Source organism: Colias croceus, chromosome 16 (genome assembly GCF_905220415.1).
Source record: "Colias croceus chromosome 16, ilColCroc2.1".
NCBI classification, from domain to species: domain Eukaryota; kingdom Metazoa; phylum Arthropoda; class Insecta; order Lepidoptera; family Pieridae; genus Colias; species Colias croceus.
In genome coordinates, this window is record NC_059552.1 from 7,426,482 (window position 1) to 7,445,288 (window position 18,807).

Sequence of the window (18,807 nt, forward strand, 5' to 3'; positions counted from 1 at the left end):
TTAGTTACGAAGTTTGTATAACTTGCATTAAGTATTGTTTCTATTATTTTCAGTGACTGAGAATAGGCATGACGAAAGATTTTGAAATCCTCTTCCATAATGTGTGTATACGTTTACTATACAAGAAAAACCCTATATTTCGGTAATATACTTAAATTTAACGAAGATAAAAGCGATTTTTCAAAAAATATTTATAAACTGTGCCAAAACAGCTCACAGGTGTCATGGCGTAGGTGTGACGTCACTCTTTAGTAAATACGTAATTATTTGTACGCATTGCGAAGAAAATTAAATAACGAAACCACGTATTGTGAATTCGCAATTATATTTCTGTTCTGAGTCGATAAAGCATACGTGAAACAAAAGAAAATAAATAAAAATGCGTATTCTCAACATACCTATTCATAACAACAAAATACATCTGACGTGAGTTGTTTATTTAAACGTGACGTCACGCGTGTTTTAGTCAAAATGGCCAACTGCAGAATTTCAATGTTTTATTTTATTGATAATCTCATTAATCTTAATGTTTTTTAGATTTTTAAGTCACTATATTTAATTTATTTAGTATACATTTTCCCTTGAAAACACTAATATGATCATTTATGGATACTGTCGTCATGCCTATTGTATATATTGTTAGAAATTACAATATAGTTGAAATAATAATACTTATAATATAATACATTTATGTTAAAACAGAACGGTTAAATAAAATAAATATTCAAATTTATAAAACCGCAATAAATCATTACAAAATTAATGGTTAGTAACAAATAAAAAAAATAAAATAAAAAAGCAAAATAAAAAAAAACTCACAAGTGGCTACCATGAAGAAAACTTAAAATAACTCGAAGCAAATAAAACCGTAGACTACAACATCAGCTCCTGAAAACAAAATAAATAAAACATTAAATAAAAACAAATAAAAAAATTAAACCCCAGTTTCTATTATTAAACATTGTACACATATAAGAATAAATAATAAACATTTCAAATGATTACTCATCACGTTTTTATTCCGTTACATTATTAACATAATAATTATGAAAAATCATACAATGTAACCGTTAAACTAATAACAATAACGTAATACATAATTTATTTCTAAGCTAATAAATAATAATTATAAATGTGTTTAACAAGTTTCTGTACTGGAAAAAGTAGAGAAACGATATTTTTTTATTATATTTCTCTAGATTGAAGGATCTTCAGCTTAGATTTTCAGATTTCAAACAATCTATTAATTCTATTATAAGTCATAAATGTTGCTGTAATATGTAATTATGTAGGTAGTTAAAGTATTGAATACATTTCAATTTCGCTATTTAATGTTGAATAATATTAATTAATAAAATATCAATTATACTTATAAGGTAAAAAATATAACATTAGATACGAATTGATAGCCCTTAAAACAAATCAACGTTTGCGTGTCAAGGCTTGATAACCGTCTTCTGGCCCCTTAGTTATAAATCGTTTTGATCAATCTCTAAACTAATCTCTACTATACTTTCTTATGTCAAATAACTAACAAGTAATCGATAATTATTATTTGTAACTTGAAGGTAACTAGCTTTTCTCCCAAGTCTTCGCTTGCGTGCACTTAACGAGACACGCACATTTTTATCCCCTACTTCACTCGAATCAAGCTTTGTTTTCTTGATTTAAAAACCTTTATTTATTCCTTAAGTTTAGTTTTACTCTTACTAATTTCATTAGAATTGGTTCAGTTGTTTAAACGTGATAATGTAATAGATAGACAGAGTTACTTTCGCATTTAGAATAATTCAAGTTGGTTCACAAAAGGCGGAAGGTTATTCGTTGCGTATGTTTATTTTAATTTTATAGGTAACATTTTTTGACTTGTACTGTTTATTTTTAATGTGATGGTCGAGTCGTGTTTATGGCTACAATTTCTGTTTGTTTGTTTGTAAAATAAATAACTACGATGCGTATTCGTACGAATGTCTAAGGCGAATACATACAGGCTTTTATAAAAACACACCATAAAGTATAAACACTCGACAAAAACACACCACCATGTAGAGACATAATAAAATTAACGACGGTCATTTCCTAGCTCTATATATAAATCCTTTTATCCGGACTGCAAGCGGAAGCTGGGAAAAATTACTGCACCGTGCTGATATTGTATGCTTTTTATTATTTTTAATGAGGCGCTAATGCTTGGAACACGTGGAAAACTAGTTACTATTAGACGTATGACTACGAATTGAGAATCATAGTTTTTCGGCTGGTTAAATGGGTATTGTTTTTCTTGGTAGATTAAACGGCATCAGCTAGTCCAGAAGACAATTTTTTGAAGTGAAACTTCTTTAGGCGCGCTGAGAGTAAAATATCAAAGTCGCGTCATGACTGTTCTGTCACGTGCGATAGAGTAAGGCGATTTTGGTATATTTGAATCTTGCCGAAAAGGTTTCACTTCTGACACGTCTTTTTTTATCATAACGCGAAACTTCAAACACGTAACGTTCTTCGTAAACTTTTCTTGCATCTTCTATTTTTTAAGTTTTAGTTTGAGCCAACTAAATATGGGTTTATGCTAAGCCTAGTGCTATTATCGTTACACTTACATACCTAATAGTGTTTTATTAAAAGAAGAATGAAGATTCATCACACGACAAACTCGTAAATCCAATCACTATCTCCAACCCACGCAGCGGAACTCTTTCATTTCCCTTGTTAAAGAAAGCATTATGGCAGCAATATTTACTCTTAGATATATCTTACATATCATATTTGTATACAAAATTGGGTATTACCAAATAAATGAATATTTCGGGACAATTTTCACACACGGCACGATCTGATCCCATAAGCTTTCGCTTGTGTTATGGAAACCAGTAACCAAATAACTTATAATATTTTAACCGACTTCAAAAGTGTGCTTTTAATTTTAAATGTATTACTACAAGAGTAAATCTAATGGAATAGAACTTAATTAATTAAAATTATAACGCCCATATCTGGCCCGAGGGTCTGAAAATAATAAACTACAAAAATAAATCGCAAGAAAATAAAATAATTGTACAGCAACTTGAAAAACTAAATTGTACAGCTATAACCATAATTATTTTCAAGTCAACGACTCACTGAATGAGCTAAAGTTAGCTATTAAGAATGGTAAAAATATGGTCATAAAAATAAATATTACGTAGGTGCATCTATTAAACTTGAAAAATGAATGAATTAAAAAGAACCAAAAGCTTGGCTTCGCCAACTGCGCTCACTGACTTGAAACTGTATTGAAAAGGGATAAAATAATCCCATGAAACATTGTTCGCAATTTATTACTCTAAAAGGGTAGATAGATATACAGTTTTAGAGCTGTCGAATCGAGGCCACCTTCATATTATAAACACTTTGATAAAAACTATAAGTTTAAAAGTTGTCGATATCAACCATGGTTGTTACCACGAATAAAGCCAAAGGATGATCATCAATGAATCTAAATATATAATACTCAAAGGTGACTAACTGATAATTCTGCCCCCGTTAGGGCTGATTTTTCAATACTTGGTTAAAACTTATTCATCGAATAACGTATTAAACTACCATTTCAAAAATGTATTCTAATTGTCCGTATATATATGACAGTTTACAGGTGACATTTTAAAATGTTTGTGTAATACTTTATTGGACGGATAAATTTTAACCAAGGATTGAAAAATCGGCCCTTAGTTGAAAAGGCGCATCTAACATTTTTTCTGAAATTGAGTTATATATATTGCCGGTATCAGGAAAAAAGGCGCACCTGCCAATATTTTTAATAATATTCTATCTTGCTTCGTTCCGGAGATAGCACAACAAAATAAGGCACTTCTGCATACATTTTCACACGTAATTGAAGTAGAAAGGGCGAATTAATTAAAAACTTTATTGAAAAGTCGCATTTACGTACATGTGCCCTGTGTTGATAGATCACTACATTATAATGATCTATCAACGCAAAGCCCAAACCACTAAACTGATCGGGCTGAAATTTGGCAGGCAGGTTAGGACGTAGGCATCCGCTACGAAAGGATTTTGATCAATTCAACCACCAAGGGGATACAATAGGGGATGAAAGTTCGTACCCTGAAAATTTATCGTTTCCACGCAGGCGAAGCTGAAGGCAACAGCTAGTATTTCATAGTAATCGGTATTAAGTTGTTTGTTGTGTAACTTTGGTAGTGATGAACTCATCGAAGGAAATCTGCTATGTAATGATGTGTCAGCTTATCGTATAGGAGGTAGCAACGTTGACAAGTGAGCATTTTAGTATAGTTGGTTCTTTGATATGCTGTTCCTCTTGCTATTTCGGTTACAGTCCGGGCTGTCTGGCTGGCCGCAGTGGTTGCGTTTATTAGTGCGCATCTTATCTGCACAGGAAAATATCCTTAATTTAAAGTCATTTTTTAACGCGTAATTTTTAATCTTTTGCCTTTAGATAGATCCAACAGACATAATTTTTTTATTGCAAGACGTTTTATTCGTTGTTAAATAGGTGCCAGGCGCGATTTTTTATTTAAAATAATTAAAATGTCATCGAAATAAGTGAAATTCTATCAAGATGAGTCCCCGTGAAGGATAAGTAATCACTGTGTTACAGTTTATACTATATATAATATTCATTTTACTATTTACAATTTTTTTGCAACAATCTACCATGTTGCGTTCTTTTCCCAACGAACCTCAAATATGACGTTAATGTAAACTTGATAAAAACCAAATATCATCAAGAAATTAAAGACTTTTTAACGTATTTTAAATGCGATTTATTCATTGTATTATTTTCTCGAGTCTTTAATTTCTAAATGTATAATACTCGCGTAAAATCAAACACTAGAAAATACAAATATCATCAAATTCATATTTATACCCAAAAGTGTAATAAATATGAAACCATTTATTAAAAATATTAGTTTACTAATTATTCAATATAAGTATTAAAAAAGGATAATATAATATAAATAATAAAGTTATTACTTACCTTTTAAGCGGACTCATGTTGATGTAATTATACTTATTTCGATGACATTTTAGTTATTTTGAAATAAAAATTGCGTATGGCACCTATTTTACAACGAAAAAAACGTCTTGCAATAAAAAATTTATGTCTGATGGATCTATCTAAAGGCAAAAGATTAAAAATTACGCATTAAAAAATGACTTTAAATTAAGGATATTTTCCTGTGCAGATAAGATGCGCACTAATAAACGCAACCACTGCGGCCAGCCAGACAGCCCAGACTCTAACCGAAATAGCAAGAGAAACAGTATATCAAAAACCCAACTACACTAAAATGACTTTTTTTAAAACGTTGCTAGCTCCCGTACCATTAGTTGTAAATATCTATAATATGTTATTGAAAATGTTAAATTCATATGTCTTAAATTAATAATTAGAAGAATCATGTAAAAACTGAAGCTACAAATCACAATGATATTGCATGCTTTGTATAATTAGAAAGAAAGAAAGAAATTACTTAATTAATTACTTATATATTGTACGAAATGTGACCCTATACAAATACGGATGAATTTTATCACATACCTAGAGTTATTATTAGATTTTGGTATTACGAAAGGTTTTCACAAACCCATTTGAACTTTTAATTGAGAAAAACATGTTTTCGTTTCGACATATACCTATCAAATTTTTATATTCATACGCAATGGCCAATTTCTAATTTATACTAATATTATAAAGCTGAAGAGTTTGTTTGTTTGAACGCGCCAATCTCGGGAACTACTGGTGCCATTTTAAAAATGCTTTCGGTGTTAGATAGCCCATTTATCGAGGAAGGCTATAGGCTATATATCATCACGCTAAGACTAACAGGAGCGAAGCCACACGGGTGAAACCGCGGAGCGCAGCTAGTCACAAATATATTTTAAAATGCAAGTTTGATGAATGTTTACGAATAATGTTTTTTTAATGTTTATGTTTATGTTTGATACGCAGGTGAGAGTCGTTTGAATAAGGACAAATTTTGATCACCGGATTCTAGTTTATATAAAGAACTAGGTTTCCGCCCGCGGCTTCGCCCGCGCAGTCAAAGAAAAACCCGCATAGTTCCCGTTCCCGTGGGATTTCTGGGATTGCGTCATTTTCCCGGGATAAAAAGTAGCCGATATCATTTCTCGGGTATCAAAATATCTCCATACCAAATTTCATGAAAATTGGTTCAGTAGTAATTAGGCGTGATTGAGTAACAGACAGACAGACAGAGTTACTTTCGCATTTATAATATTAAGTATGGATGTCTTCAATAATAATTATTCTTAAGTATAATAATTATTTTTTTACCAAAACTAAACTGCCTTTCAACAGTCAAAAGTGAACAAAAATTAAATGGGACCAACCATAAGGCATTAGCTTTCAATTAAAAAAAGTATCATCAAAATCGATTCACCATTCACAAGTTCTCACAAACCCAAATAATACGGTCGAATTTAGAACTTCTTTTTTAAAATCGGTTAATAAAATCGAAATACGAGTTAGCCTAGTTGATATAAAATAGTTCCCTTTAAATAAACAACTAGCAAATTGTCTTGTATGTGATCACTTGAGCTCCATCTGCTCGACGGATGTAACAGCTGCATATAATGTCCTCATATCCTATTATTCGCAGATGAATTACATCTGTAGGTAAGTACATCACTTTGTTGAGAAGTGTTAAAGGGTTCAAATGAAATCATGTTAAATAACTTGTTTGTAAACATAGGTTTGTAAATATCAAACAATGGCAAATAATAATAAGCTCTACAATTTTCTCTTTTCGATGGTTCCACGTTTATTACTTTCACACAAAAACTACCTTTACCATCCGAATAAAATGTTGCATACAGATAAATTATTATTTATTTTTGTTAAAAATGCTTGATTTCAAGTGGATATCGCGCAGGCATAAAGTAAACAATCGAACAAGCAAATTATAAGTTTTTAGAAAAATGTATAAAAATTTACTTTCACAACACAAACACTTTATGAACCACATTAGACGTAATTACAACGATCATTATCTAGACTCCCAGGTGTACGTCAGCTGTTAGTCTTAGGTCATTTTTTGTGGTGTATACTTTCGCTTCTTTAAGTATACTTATTTATACTTAGCATTTATATTCCTTTTTGTATTTGTACAGATAAATATAATTCCAACGTCTATTTATGATATCAACAAGCAGCTTATCAAAATAAACATAAGTAAAATTTTCATAAGTTCGTATATTTGTTCATTCGACTCATTTCCGAAACGTTCGGGTTGATTTGACGAGGCTGTCACTGGCAAATAGTTCTTTTGTTTTGGGATATGTAAAAGCTAAATATCTAATTTAAGTCCTGCGAGTTCTTGTCCTTGAGTTTATTCATTACATGCATGCAAAAACTCAAATATGTACGTATTTTCTTTGTATAATTTTAGTTGTAATGATATTGTAAACAACTGCTACAAACAAACAATGATTACAAGAAAATCCCACGACACAGACGGAAGGAAATCCGATAAGATTTCTACTTGCATTAAATCCCCTATATTTCCAAGGCTTCGTCTCAGTGACGACCACTAATTATTGACTTATTTGCATAACACTGTTAAGTGTTAAGTATCAGACTTTTATATTCAATGTATGTAGTTAGTTACTCACTTTACTACTTTGTCTTCTGTATTATGAAAATGACCATGGCCTTTATACAATACAGAATGGGCTAATTTATATATCGCCTGACTCTTTATTGACTGATGTTAGTTACCTAGTAAATATCACTATGATTATTTTGTATTAATACAGTGTGAAATATTTGAAGTAGGTCTACATAGTTACTTTGCCTGTAGAACTTCTGAATATATTTTTAAACACTTTTGGCATAGGAAAAAAGGAAATGAAGTTATTTAGATTTTTATGTTGATGCTATAATATAAAATGAAAGACCCGAAGCGTTGATAAATAAAGAAAATGCTAGAATCATGTAACCAGTTTTTATAAGGTTAATTAATTGACAAATATGCAGTGTTTGCTTTCACTGTCGAAATATTTACATCGAATTAGTCTTTAGATAGGTATAGAGATGATATTATAGTTTTATATTAGTATATATACCTATTTAACATATGAAATACCTAATAATTTATTATAGACTAGGTTTCCGCCCGCGGCTTCGCCCGCGCAGTCAAAGAAAAACCCGTTCCCGTTCCCGTGGGATTTCCGGGATTGCGTCATTTTCCCGGGATAAAAAGTCCTTTTTATCCCAAATTTCGTGAAAATTGGTTCAGTAGTTTAGGCGTGATTGAGTAACAGACAGAGTTACTTTTGCATTTGTAATATATTAGTATGTATTAGTATGGATATTGAAAATAATTCTTATCCATAAGTATTCTATGATACAATCTATTTCTATAAAACAAAGACGGATTTTATACAACAGGATTCTTATAATCCTTAATTCGGTGGATTGTCACCGCTGAGAATAACAGAAGAAGAAAATATATTTAGTATCCTTCTGGGAGCGTGAACAAATGAAACCAAGGTAGGTATAGGTATATAAATTAAATAAAATGACTAGCTAGCTGACCCGGCAATCCTTGTTCTGCTGGTTCACCCTACTCTCCCAGCAAAAAATTTACTTTATGACCTATTCGCAGATCTAACAAATTACACCTTAAAAATTCATACAAATCTGTCAAGCCGTTTCGGAGGAGTTTGGTTACAAACACTAAACTGAAAAAATTTTATACAGCTATAATTACTAGCATAGTATAGTACCTACTATATTATCTGTGGCTTTAATATAAATTTTTATGACAGACAGATGGTTAAAACTAATCATAACTGTTAAACAGTCTTTATTTCAGTTGTAAATACAATAATTAAAAGCTAACACACCGCGGTCAATCCCTCGCTTTTATGAACTAAAAATAAACTTTCTGGTTATAAGATGACTCATTAACAGGATAAAAATTGATGTAAAGCAGACCACTGTTATTACAATTTAAAATGCAACATGATTTGCTGCACGTTATTAATATCAAACAAATATTATTTGTATAGATAATGCTCAATTTAGTATTTTTTTGGTCACTTTTGCCTAAAACAAATAAGAGATATGAGGGAACTGTCAAAATGACATTTCACGCATATTTTTCTACAATTCCATTTACTGTACTATATATATATTCAAATGTAAACTTAAAAATAATATTGACCCTCACACATATATCACTCTCATAATATGTAGCTAGATTTAAAAACGGCTTAAGTTAAAGAAAGCATACTTTTAAATGTTATTGAAGCGTAACAGCCATGTCACATCTCAAGCACGGCATTGCCAACTAAAATTGTACCTATCAGTAATTAATATGCAATTATATTTTCGAAATAAAATCGAGGTGCGTGAGAATATTCAATTTCTTTGCATCGACCGTTCCGGTTTCTTGCCGCGGATAGATCACACTAATTTACAATTATCTGGGATAATTAACGCAGAATATTTCACAAATATGTAAAATACGAGAGCTATCGAAAGTAGTGTAGTGATTAGTGGCTTCACAATACTTACATTACTATTTATTTATCTCTTGCGACTTCACTTATGTGCATTTTAAGTTATGAATTCGACCGCTTGGTAGAAAACTTAACAAATTATAAACTAGAACCTTCCTCAGGAACCACTCTATCAAAAAAAAAAAAACCAAAACAAAATCTGTTGCGTAATTTTTAAGATCAAAGCATACAGACACAGACGTCGGAAAGCGACTCTCTATAGGTACTATATCGTATAGGTATCACCATATCATGATACCCTTTCAAGTTATTATTTTTTATGAAACGTACAGAAGATGTTAAAATTGTATAGGTATTTATAATATCCATTAAACCTATTAAATTTCGTCGCTGAAATTGGTCACCCATTGGCCATTAGTGTATAATTATTTTTAATGAAGCCACAATATCAGCTCAAGTCTATTCATAAACCCTTTAGTTTCACGACTATAATGGGTCATTAAACTAACCAGTTTAAAATGACCCATGAGCTGTATGAGTATGACAGTCTTAACTTGATAGAGACGATACCCCGTGTTGAAAAAATTATGGGCCATTTGACCCACAAGGTGACCTATCTAGAACGATATAAGAGCATTAGATAACAAGATTCAGCACTATGACATCACTTGTAAGCTGTCCACCTGAGTGCAGATGAGAATTCGAAAGTTCAGGTAGAAAGTATGACACAGATGCACAAGATTACCCCGGCAACTATCGAAAAATAAAAATAAATTCCGACTTTGTGGACCACCATTTTTGTACGGCATCTGTGTCATACTATTTCTATACTGCTTTTAATCCATTATTCCGCAACGCCGTACAAAAATCATGGAGACAAGGGGAGAAAATCTCTACCTGAACTTTCGAATTCTCATCTGCACTCAGGTTGACAGCTTACAAGTGACGTCATAATCCTGAATCTTATTATTTTATGCTCTTATATCGTTCTGGATAGGTCACCTGGTGGGTCAAATGACCCATAATTTTTTCAACACGGGCCTGTAGTCTAATAGCTTGATGGATAATATTTAAATCCTAATTTTTAATTTTTATACGTTTTTAACATGCCATTATGATCTTGAAACCACTTCAATAAAATACATAATTTGTATAGGTAATATTTAATATGCATGTTAAGTTAAATAATGTACTATATTTTATCGGAACTTATTTTTGTCACATAATGGAATAATTATTTGAATAAACAGTAATTTAAACAGAGTGACAAATAATGAAAGAGAAAATGAAAAATGTTCATGATGAATCATAACAATGAATTTAAAACGGTTCAACCATGTCACTACTACTTACTACTACAATACCGATTTAGACATAGGTACGCGAATCTTAAAAAATTAAGCAAACAGGCACACATAAAAATACTATCTATAAATCCATATTACCTACTAGCGGTCCGCCCTGGCTTCGCCCGTGGTTCATAACTTATTTAACACTCAGGGATCACATAATATGTGACGAAGCCAAGGGTGAAATAATTTTTGAAATCGGTCCAATTAGTTCCTGGGAATAACGCATTTAAACAAATAAATTCTAGAGCTATATATTATAGTATAGAGTAGTATTAGTAGAGAATAGATACTTACCTATAATAATTATTGATACAATTTTTTTACTATCCACTAAGCATAGAAATATTTTCTTCAAATAGAAGATACCTCATCTTCGGAAGTAACAATAAGAAAATATGATCTATCATTTCACCCAACTTTCATATGTCAAGTAAAACCGTGGGACATCATAACAATACAAGATCTCGAGATTTGTGCCTTCCATCTTCACGGATAGACAATTAATGTAATAACACATTTAACCTAATTAATTAAAATATTAAGCGTTTTTAATTTATTGTTTATTATTTATGTGAAACTAATTGAGAAGAATCATTCATTATAAAATTAATTTTTATTGAGCTGATGTTACTGCGTTATTTCCCACGTATGTTACGTATCTATCTAGATATAATAATATCTTCTAACGATTAATTTATTATTTATTAACGATATAACAAATATATAAAATATTCTCAATGCATTTTCCTCTAAACAAAATTCTAGAAACTTCCCACGATCTTATATTAACTTACTTCTTCTTACTTTATAATAGAAAATGTATTTAACTTGAGACTTTACCATTTTGACTCGATAATAACCTCTTGCTCTCTATCCAACAGATAATAGGAACTATAACATGATCAAAGGAACGTTTCTCTTGTTACGCAAACACTAAAATATCTAGAATTAATAATTATTATGGAATACTAAGAAAATCTTCTCATAGAGGAATAGTATTTAATAACAGCATGTAACTTTACTTCAATTCACAAATAATAATTATCTTTTGATCATTTTCTCGTGGTACCTATAGACTTTATTGATCAATTTGACCCATAGTTTACTAATTTATTCCTTTCTTATGCCAAAAAAAGGTGGAAATGAAAGATGAAGATTGATTAAACCAATCACGAGCCCTATTGCAAAAAAAATAAACTTAAAAAATTATATTAGAAGTCAATCAGTCCTTTATCTTACACTAGCTTTCCGCCTGAGGCCTCGCCCGCGTTTTCAAAGAAAAACCCGCATAGTTCCCATTCCCGAGGGATTTCCGGGATAAAACCTAGCCTATGTTGCTCAGTGAAGATGCAGCTTTCTAATGGTGAAAGAATTTTTGAAATCGGTCCAATAGTTTATGCGTGAAAACCATACATACATAATTGCAAACCTTTCCTCGTTATAATATTAGTATAGATAATACATATATTACGTAAACTGTAAAGACGGTATACCATGATGTAAACATTGGTCAACTTCATTGAAGAATTATTTATTTAAAAAACATAAACTTATACTTTCATCGGTTCATCGCTCCACGCCACCAGCTCATCAGTGTGATATGTAAACACGGAAACCTGTTGTTTGCACGAATGAGTAACATAATCGTTATTTAAACTTGCCACTGATTTGTGTAGAGAATGTCATATTGTTAATACATTTATGTAGCACATTGTCAGCACTGCAAATCTATACTTATTACTTGATAATATAAAGTTGTAGAGATTGTGTGGTTTGAAGGCGTTAATTTCATGAACTAGGTCAGTTTTGAAAAAGAACAGTGTTAGATACCCCACTTATCGAGAAAGGCCAAATAACCCATATTATCACGATTAAACCAATAGGAGTGGTGTAGCAATGAAAACCGCGCGGCACACCAGTAACTTATGAAATAACAGACCAAAATCATAAAAATTTATGCTAAAAGTTTACTTACTTTTTATTTCGCCTAGGTTTGATAAATTCTGGAATAAATACTCTATTCCCCAAAATTTTCCACGCCATATCAAGCGACGCTCAAACGCAAACTGTGTTTCAAGCTCAATTCGAATCGAACTTCAGCGACGATCAAAAAATCCCGAAGGACGACACAAAAATATTTTGCATAAGACATCAACCACTAGACCATAGGTCAACATTTCACTATTTACAGAAATGAAGCAAACATCCGCTGTTTGCGTGTCGTGCTAGCCTCCATAACGAGACCGTTGCATATTTCATGTAATCGTGACTCACTCGCTTTATCCATTTTTTAGCTCGAAACATCAGCAACACAAACTGCTAGCTACAAAAAGCCCCGTCTTTGACGTTTTGGCATATGTTTCAGACAAGGCTATACCTATCGGGGAAATGGAAAATTCTGTGGGAAAATTGCTGTACAAACTGACGTGAATTGAAATGCTTTCGTGGAACAATCGAGAATGTTCATTTCGTTTCTGACGATGTACAATCAAGCATGATAGACAATTCTGATATCTCAAGGTTATGGAAATATGAACCCATTTGGTTCGATAATTTTTTCTAGAATAATCTGAAAAAATTCTTAACAAAAGTTTACATATTGGCATAATATGATTGCGTACACTTTAAAAATGAAGTGTCTGATGTGTGTAAATAGAAACGACTGCAATGAAGTCATTAATACCTAGAAACTGAGTAGCACTACGGTGGTCTTATCAAACAGTTGTTACTCATCGATCACATATTGCTTCAAGATATTATCATCTTCACCTGTATAGGTATATATATCCTAGGACAGAAGCATTATTTACCAATGTATTTTCAAGATACAATACCTACTACAGATTTCCAAACTAAAGAACTTATCCAAATTGCCCTTAGTGGAAAATAAATAAACGCACCTTTATACAATAACATAGGGACAACACATGCAATCCGTCATCGATGACATTTAATTAAAGTTCGCTTGCAAAAAGCTCAGCAGAGGCTATCGACCCAACAGGTTTAAGATTCAAAATACCTGAGACGGGATTTGATAAAACTGTTAACAATCAATTAAGGCCAAATTCAGCTTAGTCCGTTAGGTTACATTCGCGATGTTGTCTTTGATTGGCTTCGTTAAGCTACAAGAGCTAAAGAACAAGAGCTAGAGTATCAATGGGTCAACTGAATTCTAGCTGTAGCCTATTAAATCTTTAGTATTTCTTTCCATAATAGGTAACATTCGCCACCTCGTTCGTGTTGAATAAGGTTTTCTAGGGTTTTCTGAATGCATAATATGTTTCTAAAGGACAAATAGACAGACATACACAAATAAGAATAGAAGTTTTATTAGTTGCTATAATTTGTGATGGATGATTCCGAAAATTTTGACTTTATAAATAGATGGCGCGATTTCATTTATTTTGATCGAGATAAGCCCAAGAGGATTACCCAAATTTTGTTCGCTACAATAATTTGAAATCATATTAAATATCAAAAGAAGCGCCTATATGCTTTGCCTCTGGAATATTTCTAGCAATTTCTTTTTCTTATCTACGTAATTCATTACATGGTTCTACCTAACCGAGAAGATTAAAATGTTCCCATTATATTAAAAATGTACATACAATTAAATAAATTTCAAATTAAACTCGATTTCTAGCTATGCAATAAACATTCCAATATACATTAGCAGAGAAATAATCCGCAATACATATTATTTTCGAGACTGATAACGGTCGAATGAACCGGTTTCCAATGTTAAATGAATTGGCGTGGCTAAATCGAATTTCAATACAATATAACATGATATAATGGATCTGCAGACAGTTTTGTACTGTCACAATAATGCACTAGATGTTAGTCTTATCACAGATAATAAAATACTAGGTTCGACTAATTATTTAATCTGGGCTGCAGGGGACTGGGATTCAATAATTTATAGTCACTTGTTTGCGTACTAGATGTAAATTTTAGTAGCTTATGCATTTGTGCAGCTAACATAAGAATGTATTTAAAACTGTGAAACAGTATTAAAACGATAAAATAGTTATAATCACACAAGAATTAATATCGCTAAATTAATGTAAGCAAAATGAGGACATCGTCAAGTTTTTGATAACAAAAGGAAATAACTTCGAAATACAGTTATATAGGAAAATTTTCCTACCAATTGGAGTTTGAAAACTTATCAATTCAGTCCTACAATAGACAATTATTAATTATACAACATAGGGACAAGTGCTTACCAAATATTCAGGTCACGACACATCTATAAAATCGCGAAATATACAAATGGAAGATTCTGAAGGTAACGATTATCGTTACCTTCAAAATTAATTCGAATATTTCAAGGACTATAAGCAAATGATTAATCATCCAAGAATAATTTGGATTTCAGTATAATCTAAATTTCATTAAAAAATACCGTGGTCATCTACCCGAGAATCTAATTTGTAACAAGTGTTGATAATTATTAAAAAAACAAAATACCCGACTGCACACTAAAAAAAGAGTAAAAATCCTATATTAATTACTCCCGTGATTGAAATGAATCTAATGATACCGCATACATATTTTTTTAAAGGGAAATTTAGAAAAAATATTATTATGTCTTTATCCCGTGGGACTTTTAGGATAAAATGTATCCTATGACACTCCCGTAATCAAGACAAATCTAACGATACCTCATACATCAAAATCCATCAAGCCGTTTAGGCTACAGGTGGTCACAAAGGAAAAGACATACATACATACTTACATACACTCGAAAAACATTACCCTCCTTCTTTGGCAGTCGGGTAAAAATAAAGCAGAAACCATGAATTGAGATAAAAGTTCAGAGATAGACAATGGAATTTCAATTGGCGAAATAGATATCAAATAACTTTATAATTGCGAACAATTCACATATTATATATTCTACTAACTAACCCTTTTTGGTTCTCAAAAATTTATTTATTAACATTCACATATTGTTATTATAGAACATTTTGTGAATATCTATCGACCATTATAACATCTAGATTCGCAAATTTCTTACTTTTTAGTCCCTTTTACAATACCATAAGCCTACCAAATAATACGACATAAGTAACATAGCTCAAGAAAACCAGTACCTAAGCATTCATGATTCATAATCTTCGGAGGGGAACGGAGCGTCCTTCGTGCTTTATGTTATTACGATACTCATGTTTCCTCATATATACCTATCACATATGTACATTACGTTCTAGCCATTGTTCGGATTAAATTGTCCTGGATTTTATATACAGACGAGTCATGGTATTGTGAGCAAATGTTGTCACGCAAGCGCGTATGTCATAAGATTTAAAGTAATGGACAATTTTGAAAAAGATATATATATATGAGCCTCAAAATACTTTAATTTTTGAAAGAAAAAGAATTAGACTGTCTGGTCAAATGCTGAAAGAATTTTGAGTAAATACAAACGTTGTTTATTACCAGAAATCTAAGTAGTTTTCTGGCAATTCTCAGAAATTATATGTTTCTGAGAAATAAATAAAATTATGTGAATTCAATTAAGGCCTATTAAATATCTATTTAGTTGTCATAATGACGTAAAGAAAGCGATACGAATGATGGACACAATTCCGAATTAATGTTAGTAGGGCTAGTGTTGAAAAGGAACAATCGATCTTCATTAGCATCCGCATACTTAATCGTCATTGTGAAAAGAAAAAAGATCTAAAAATATATAATCTATACTTTATAATTTACATAAGTTCCTGTTTCATTATTCACAAGAAAAATACACAATTGAACTTCAACGATACGGTCATTTTTATCTAGGTACTCAAAACTCAAACATTTATTCATTCATCTAGACTTCTTACAAAAGCGATTTTGAATCATCACAGTATTTACGGTATATATATATTAACCAGTTACCACCGGTTTAGAAACTCAGTCTGCAAAAATATAGATGAAGATCAGTATGTGTGTACATACTGTATATTTTTGCAGACTGAGATTTGACTGACTTTACATGATCACATATACTATGTGAGAAATGAAGCAAGGTCCTTACCTTGCATTCTTCATTGACACTGACCATGTTATAGCTAACTAGAATTAGAAAAAATCTATTAACATAAAGGCACCTCCTAGTGATTTTACCTCGACATATTTTGTCCTTATGTAAAGGGGCATACTTATTGTGTCCTTATTTTCGTTCGAACTGCCGCGCGGTTTCACCCGCGCACGTACCCATGAAGAAAATCAAGTACCTATTTCCTCTCTTTAGTCTTTTTACTATGGTTTTTCTATGTGTCATTCTGACGTGTAACCTATATTACTGTATAGTTCCATGCAATCCGTTGAGCAGGTTTTTCGTGAAAGAATAACAAAAATACATCCATCCAACCTCACAAATTTTCGAACTTAATTTAAGTAGGATCCGTATAAACAGCATTAGCAAGCAAATGCAATTATTAAATACAGGATAAAAAACAATTGAATTACAAACTTAACCAAACATACGTGCCAAATGCATACTTGAACAAAGCGCTTATTAATATTAAACCGTCCGTGAAGGATTCAATATTTATCAACCCATATGACTCATTGTAACAACACTGACTATTATTAAACTTAGTATTACGGTATTACATTTCCTTATATGACTGTACCTACGCCAAATACCTAAACATGGTCGGATACTGAGTCGCGGATTGTACAAGTACATTTAATTCAAATCGAGGCAATGCTTTATGCAGATTTAACGACCTCGCGATATCAGCTATTCCAGACGGAATCATTCTTACCAATTATACCTATTTCATGGATTTATTCATTATAAAATAAGATAGGAAGGAATCTATCTAGGAATTTGACAATTCTTTTCTCATACAATTTAATAATTTTTGCCTTTTGGACTACCTAGTTCATTTTTATAACATTTGTCTTAATTTAGTCTCTTATAATAAGCATCGGTTTCGTTTTACTTCAAAGAGCGACAAACTTTCTAGTCAAAATAACATAGTTTTTAGTTTACCAATGAGCTTTTTCATGTCTATTTTACATATGTAGCATCTATCTATTTTATAACATACTAGCTTTCCACCCGCGGCTTCGCCCGCGCAGTCAAAGAAATACCCGCATAGTTCCCGTTCCCGTGGTATTTCCGGGATACAACCTTTCCTATGTCCCGGGGTAAAAAGTAGCCTATGTCCTTTCTCGGGTATCAAAATATCTCTATACCAAATTTCATGCAAATTGGTTCAGTAGTTAAGGCGTGATTGAGTAACAGACAGACAGACAGAGTTACTTTCGCATTTATAATATTAAGTATGGATTTGTATGCATACCTAATGCCGTTTATTCCTACTCTTTCTATTTGCAACTTTTACAACAGGACTTACAATTAAAATAAAAACCCCATAATTCTTGCCGACAACACGCGCGTCCGTTAAGACCAGCTGTTCGCGCACCTGCCCGCGCCGGTGCAAGGACCATTTCTTTGTTAAGTTTCTTACGTGGGGTTGTTTTGTTATTTAACCGAAGATTACGTATCTTGAACGTATATTATTGTATTTGATGTTACTCGTTTCTTAGATAACTGGATGCCTTCTTCTTGTGCTACTAAAAGTATTCCCAGAAAATCACCGTTTTATGAAAGAGTTGGTATAACTTATTCGTCTATCCGCTATCGTCTTCGTTCGTTTTGTTTTTATTAATATCTGCTTGTGGAATTAAATAAACCTTAGTACCTTCTTCCCAGAAAAACGGGCAGTCATTTCTGACAAGGATTATAAGTGAAGTTATGTGACTAAGAACATTAAAAATTTAAAAGTAACGGTTTATAAGGAATGAGCATCCTTAACTCATTACAGGCAATCTTCATTTTGTATTTACGGGAAGTTCAGCGATTCAAGCTGCATTCTTGTTTTTATTATTCTTGTTAGGTAATAAAATTTTGAGTTAATTGTCTGAATTAATTCATCAT

The 18,807-nt window shown here is 31.8% G+C and overlaps 1 protein-coding gene across 1 annotated transcript in view; it reads right to left on the minus strand.

Moving 5' to 3' along the window:
* The window catches only part of LOC123698394 (tumor necrosis factor alpha-induced protein 8-like protein), a 44,081-nt gene that overhangs the window by 20,465 nt on the left and 4,809 nt on the right, over positions 1-18,807 (minus strand). The window contains exon 2 of the mRNA XM_045645002.1: positions 820-888. Coding sequence (XP_045500958.1) covers positions 820-832 — 13 coding nt within the window. The 5' untranslated portion in view covers positions 833-888. The remainder of the gene's footprint in view (positions 1-819; positions 889-18,807) is intronic.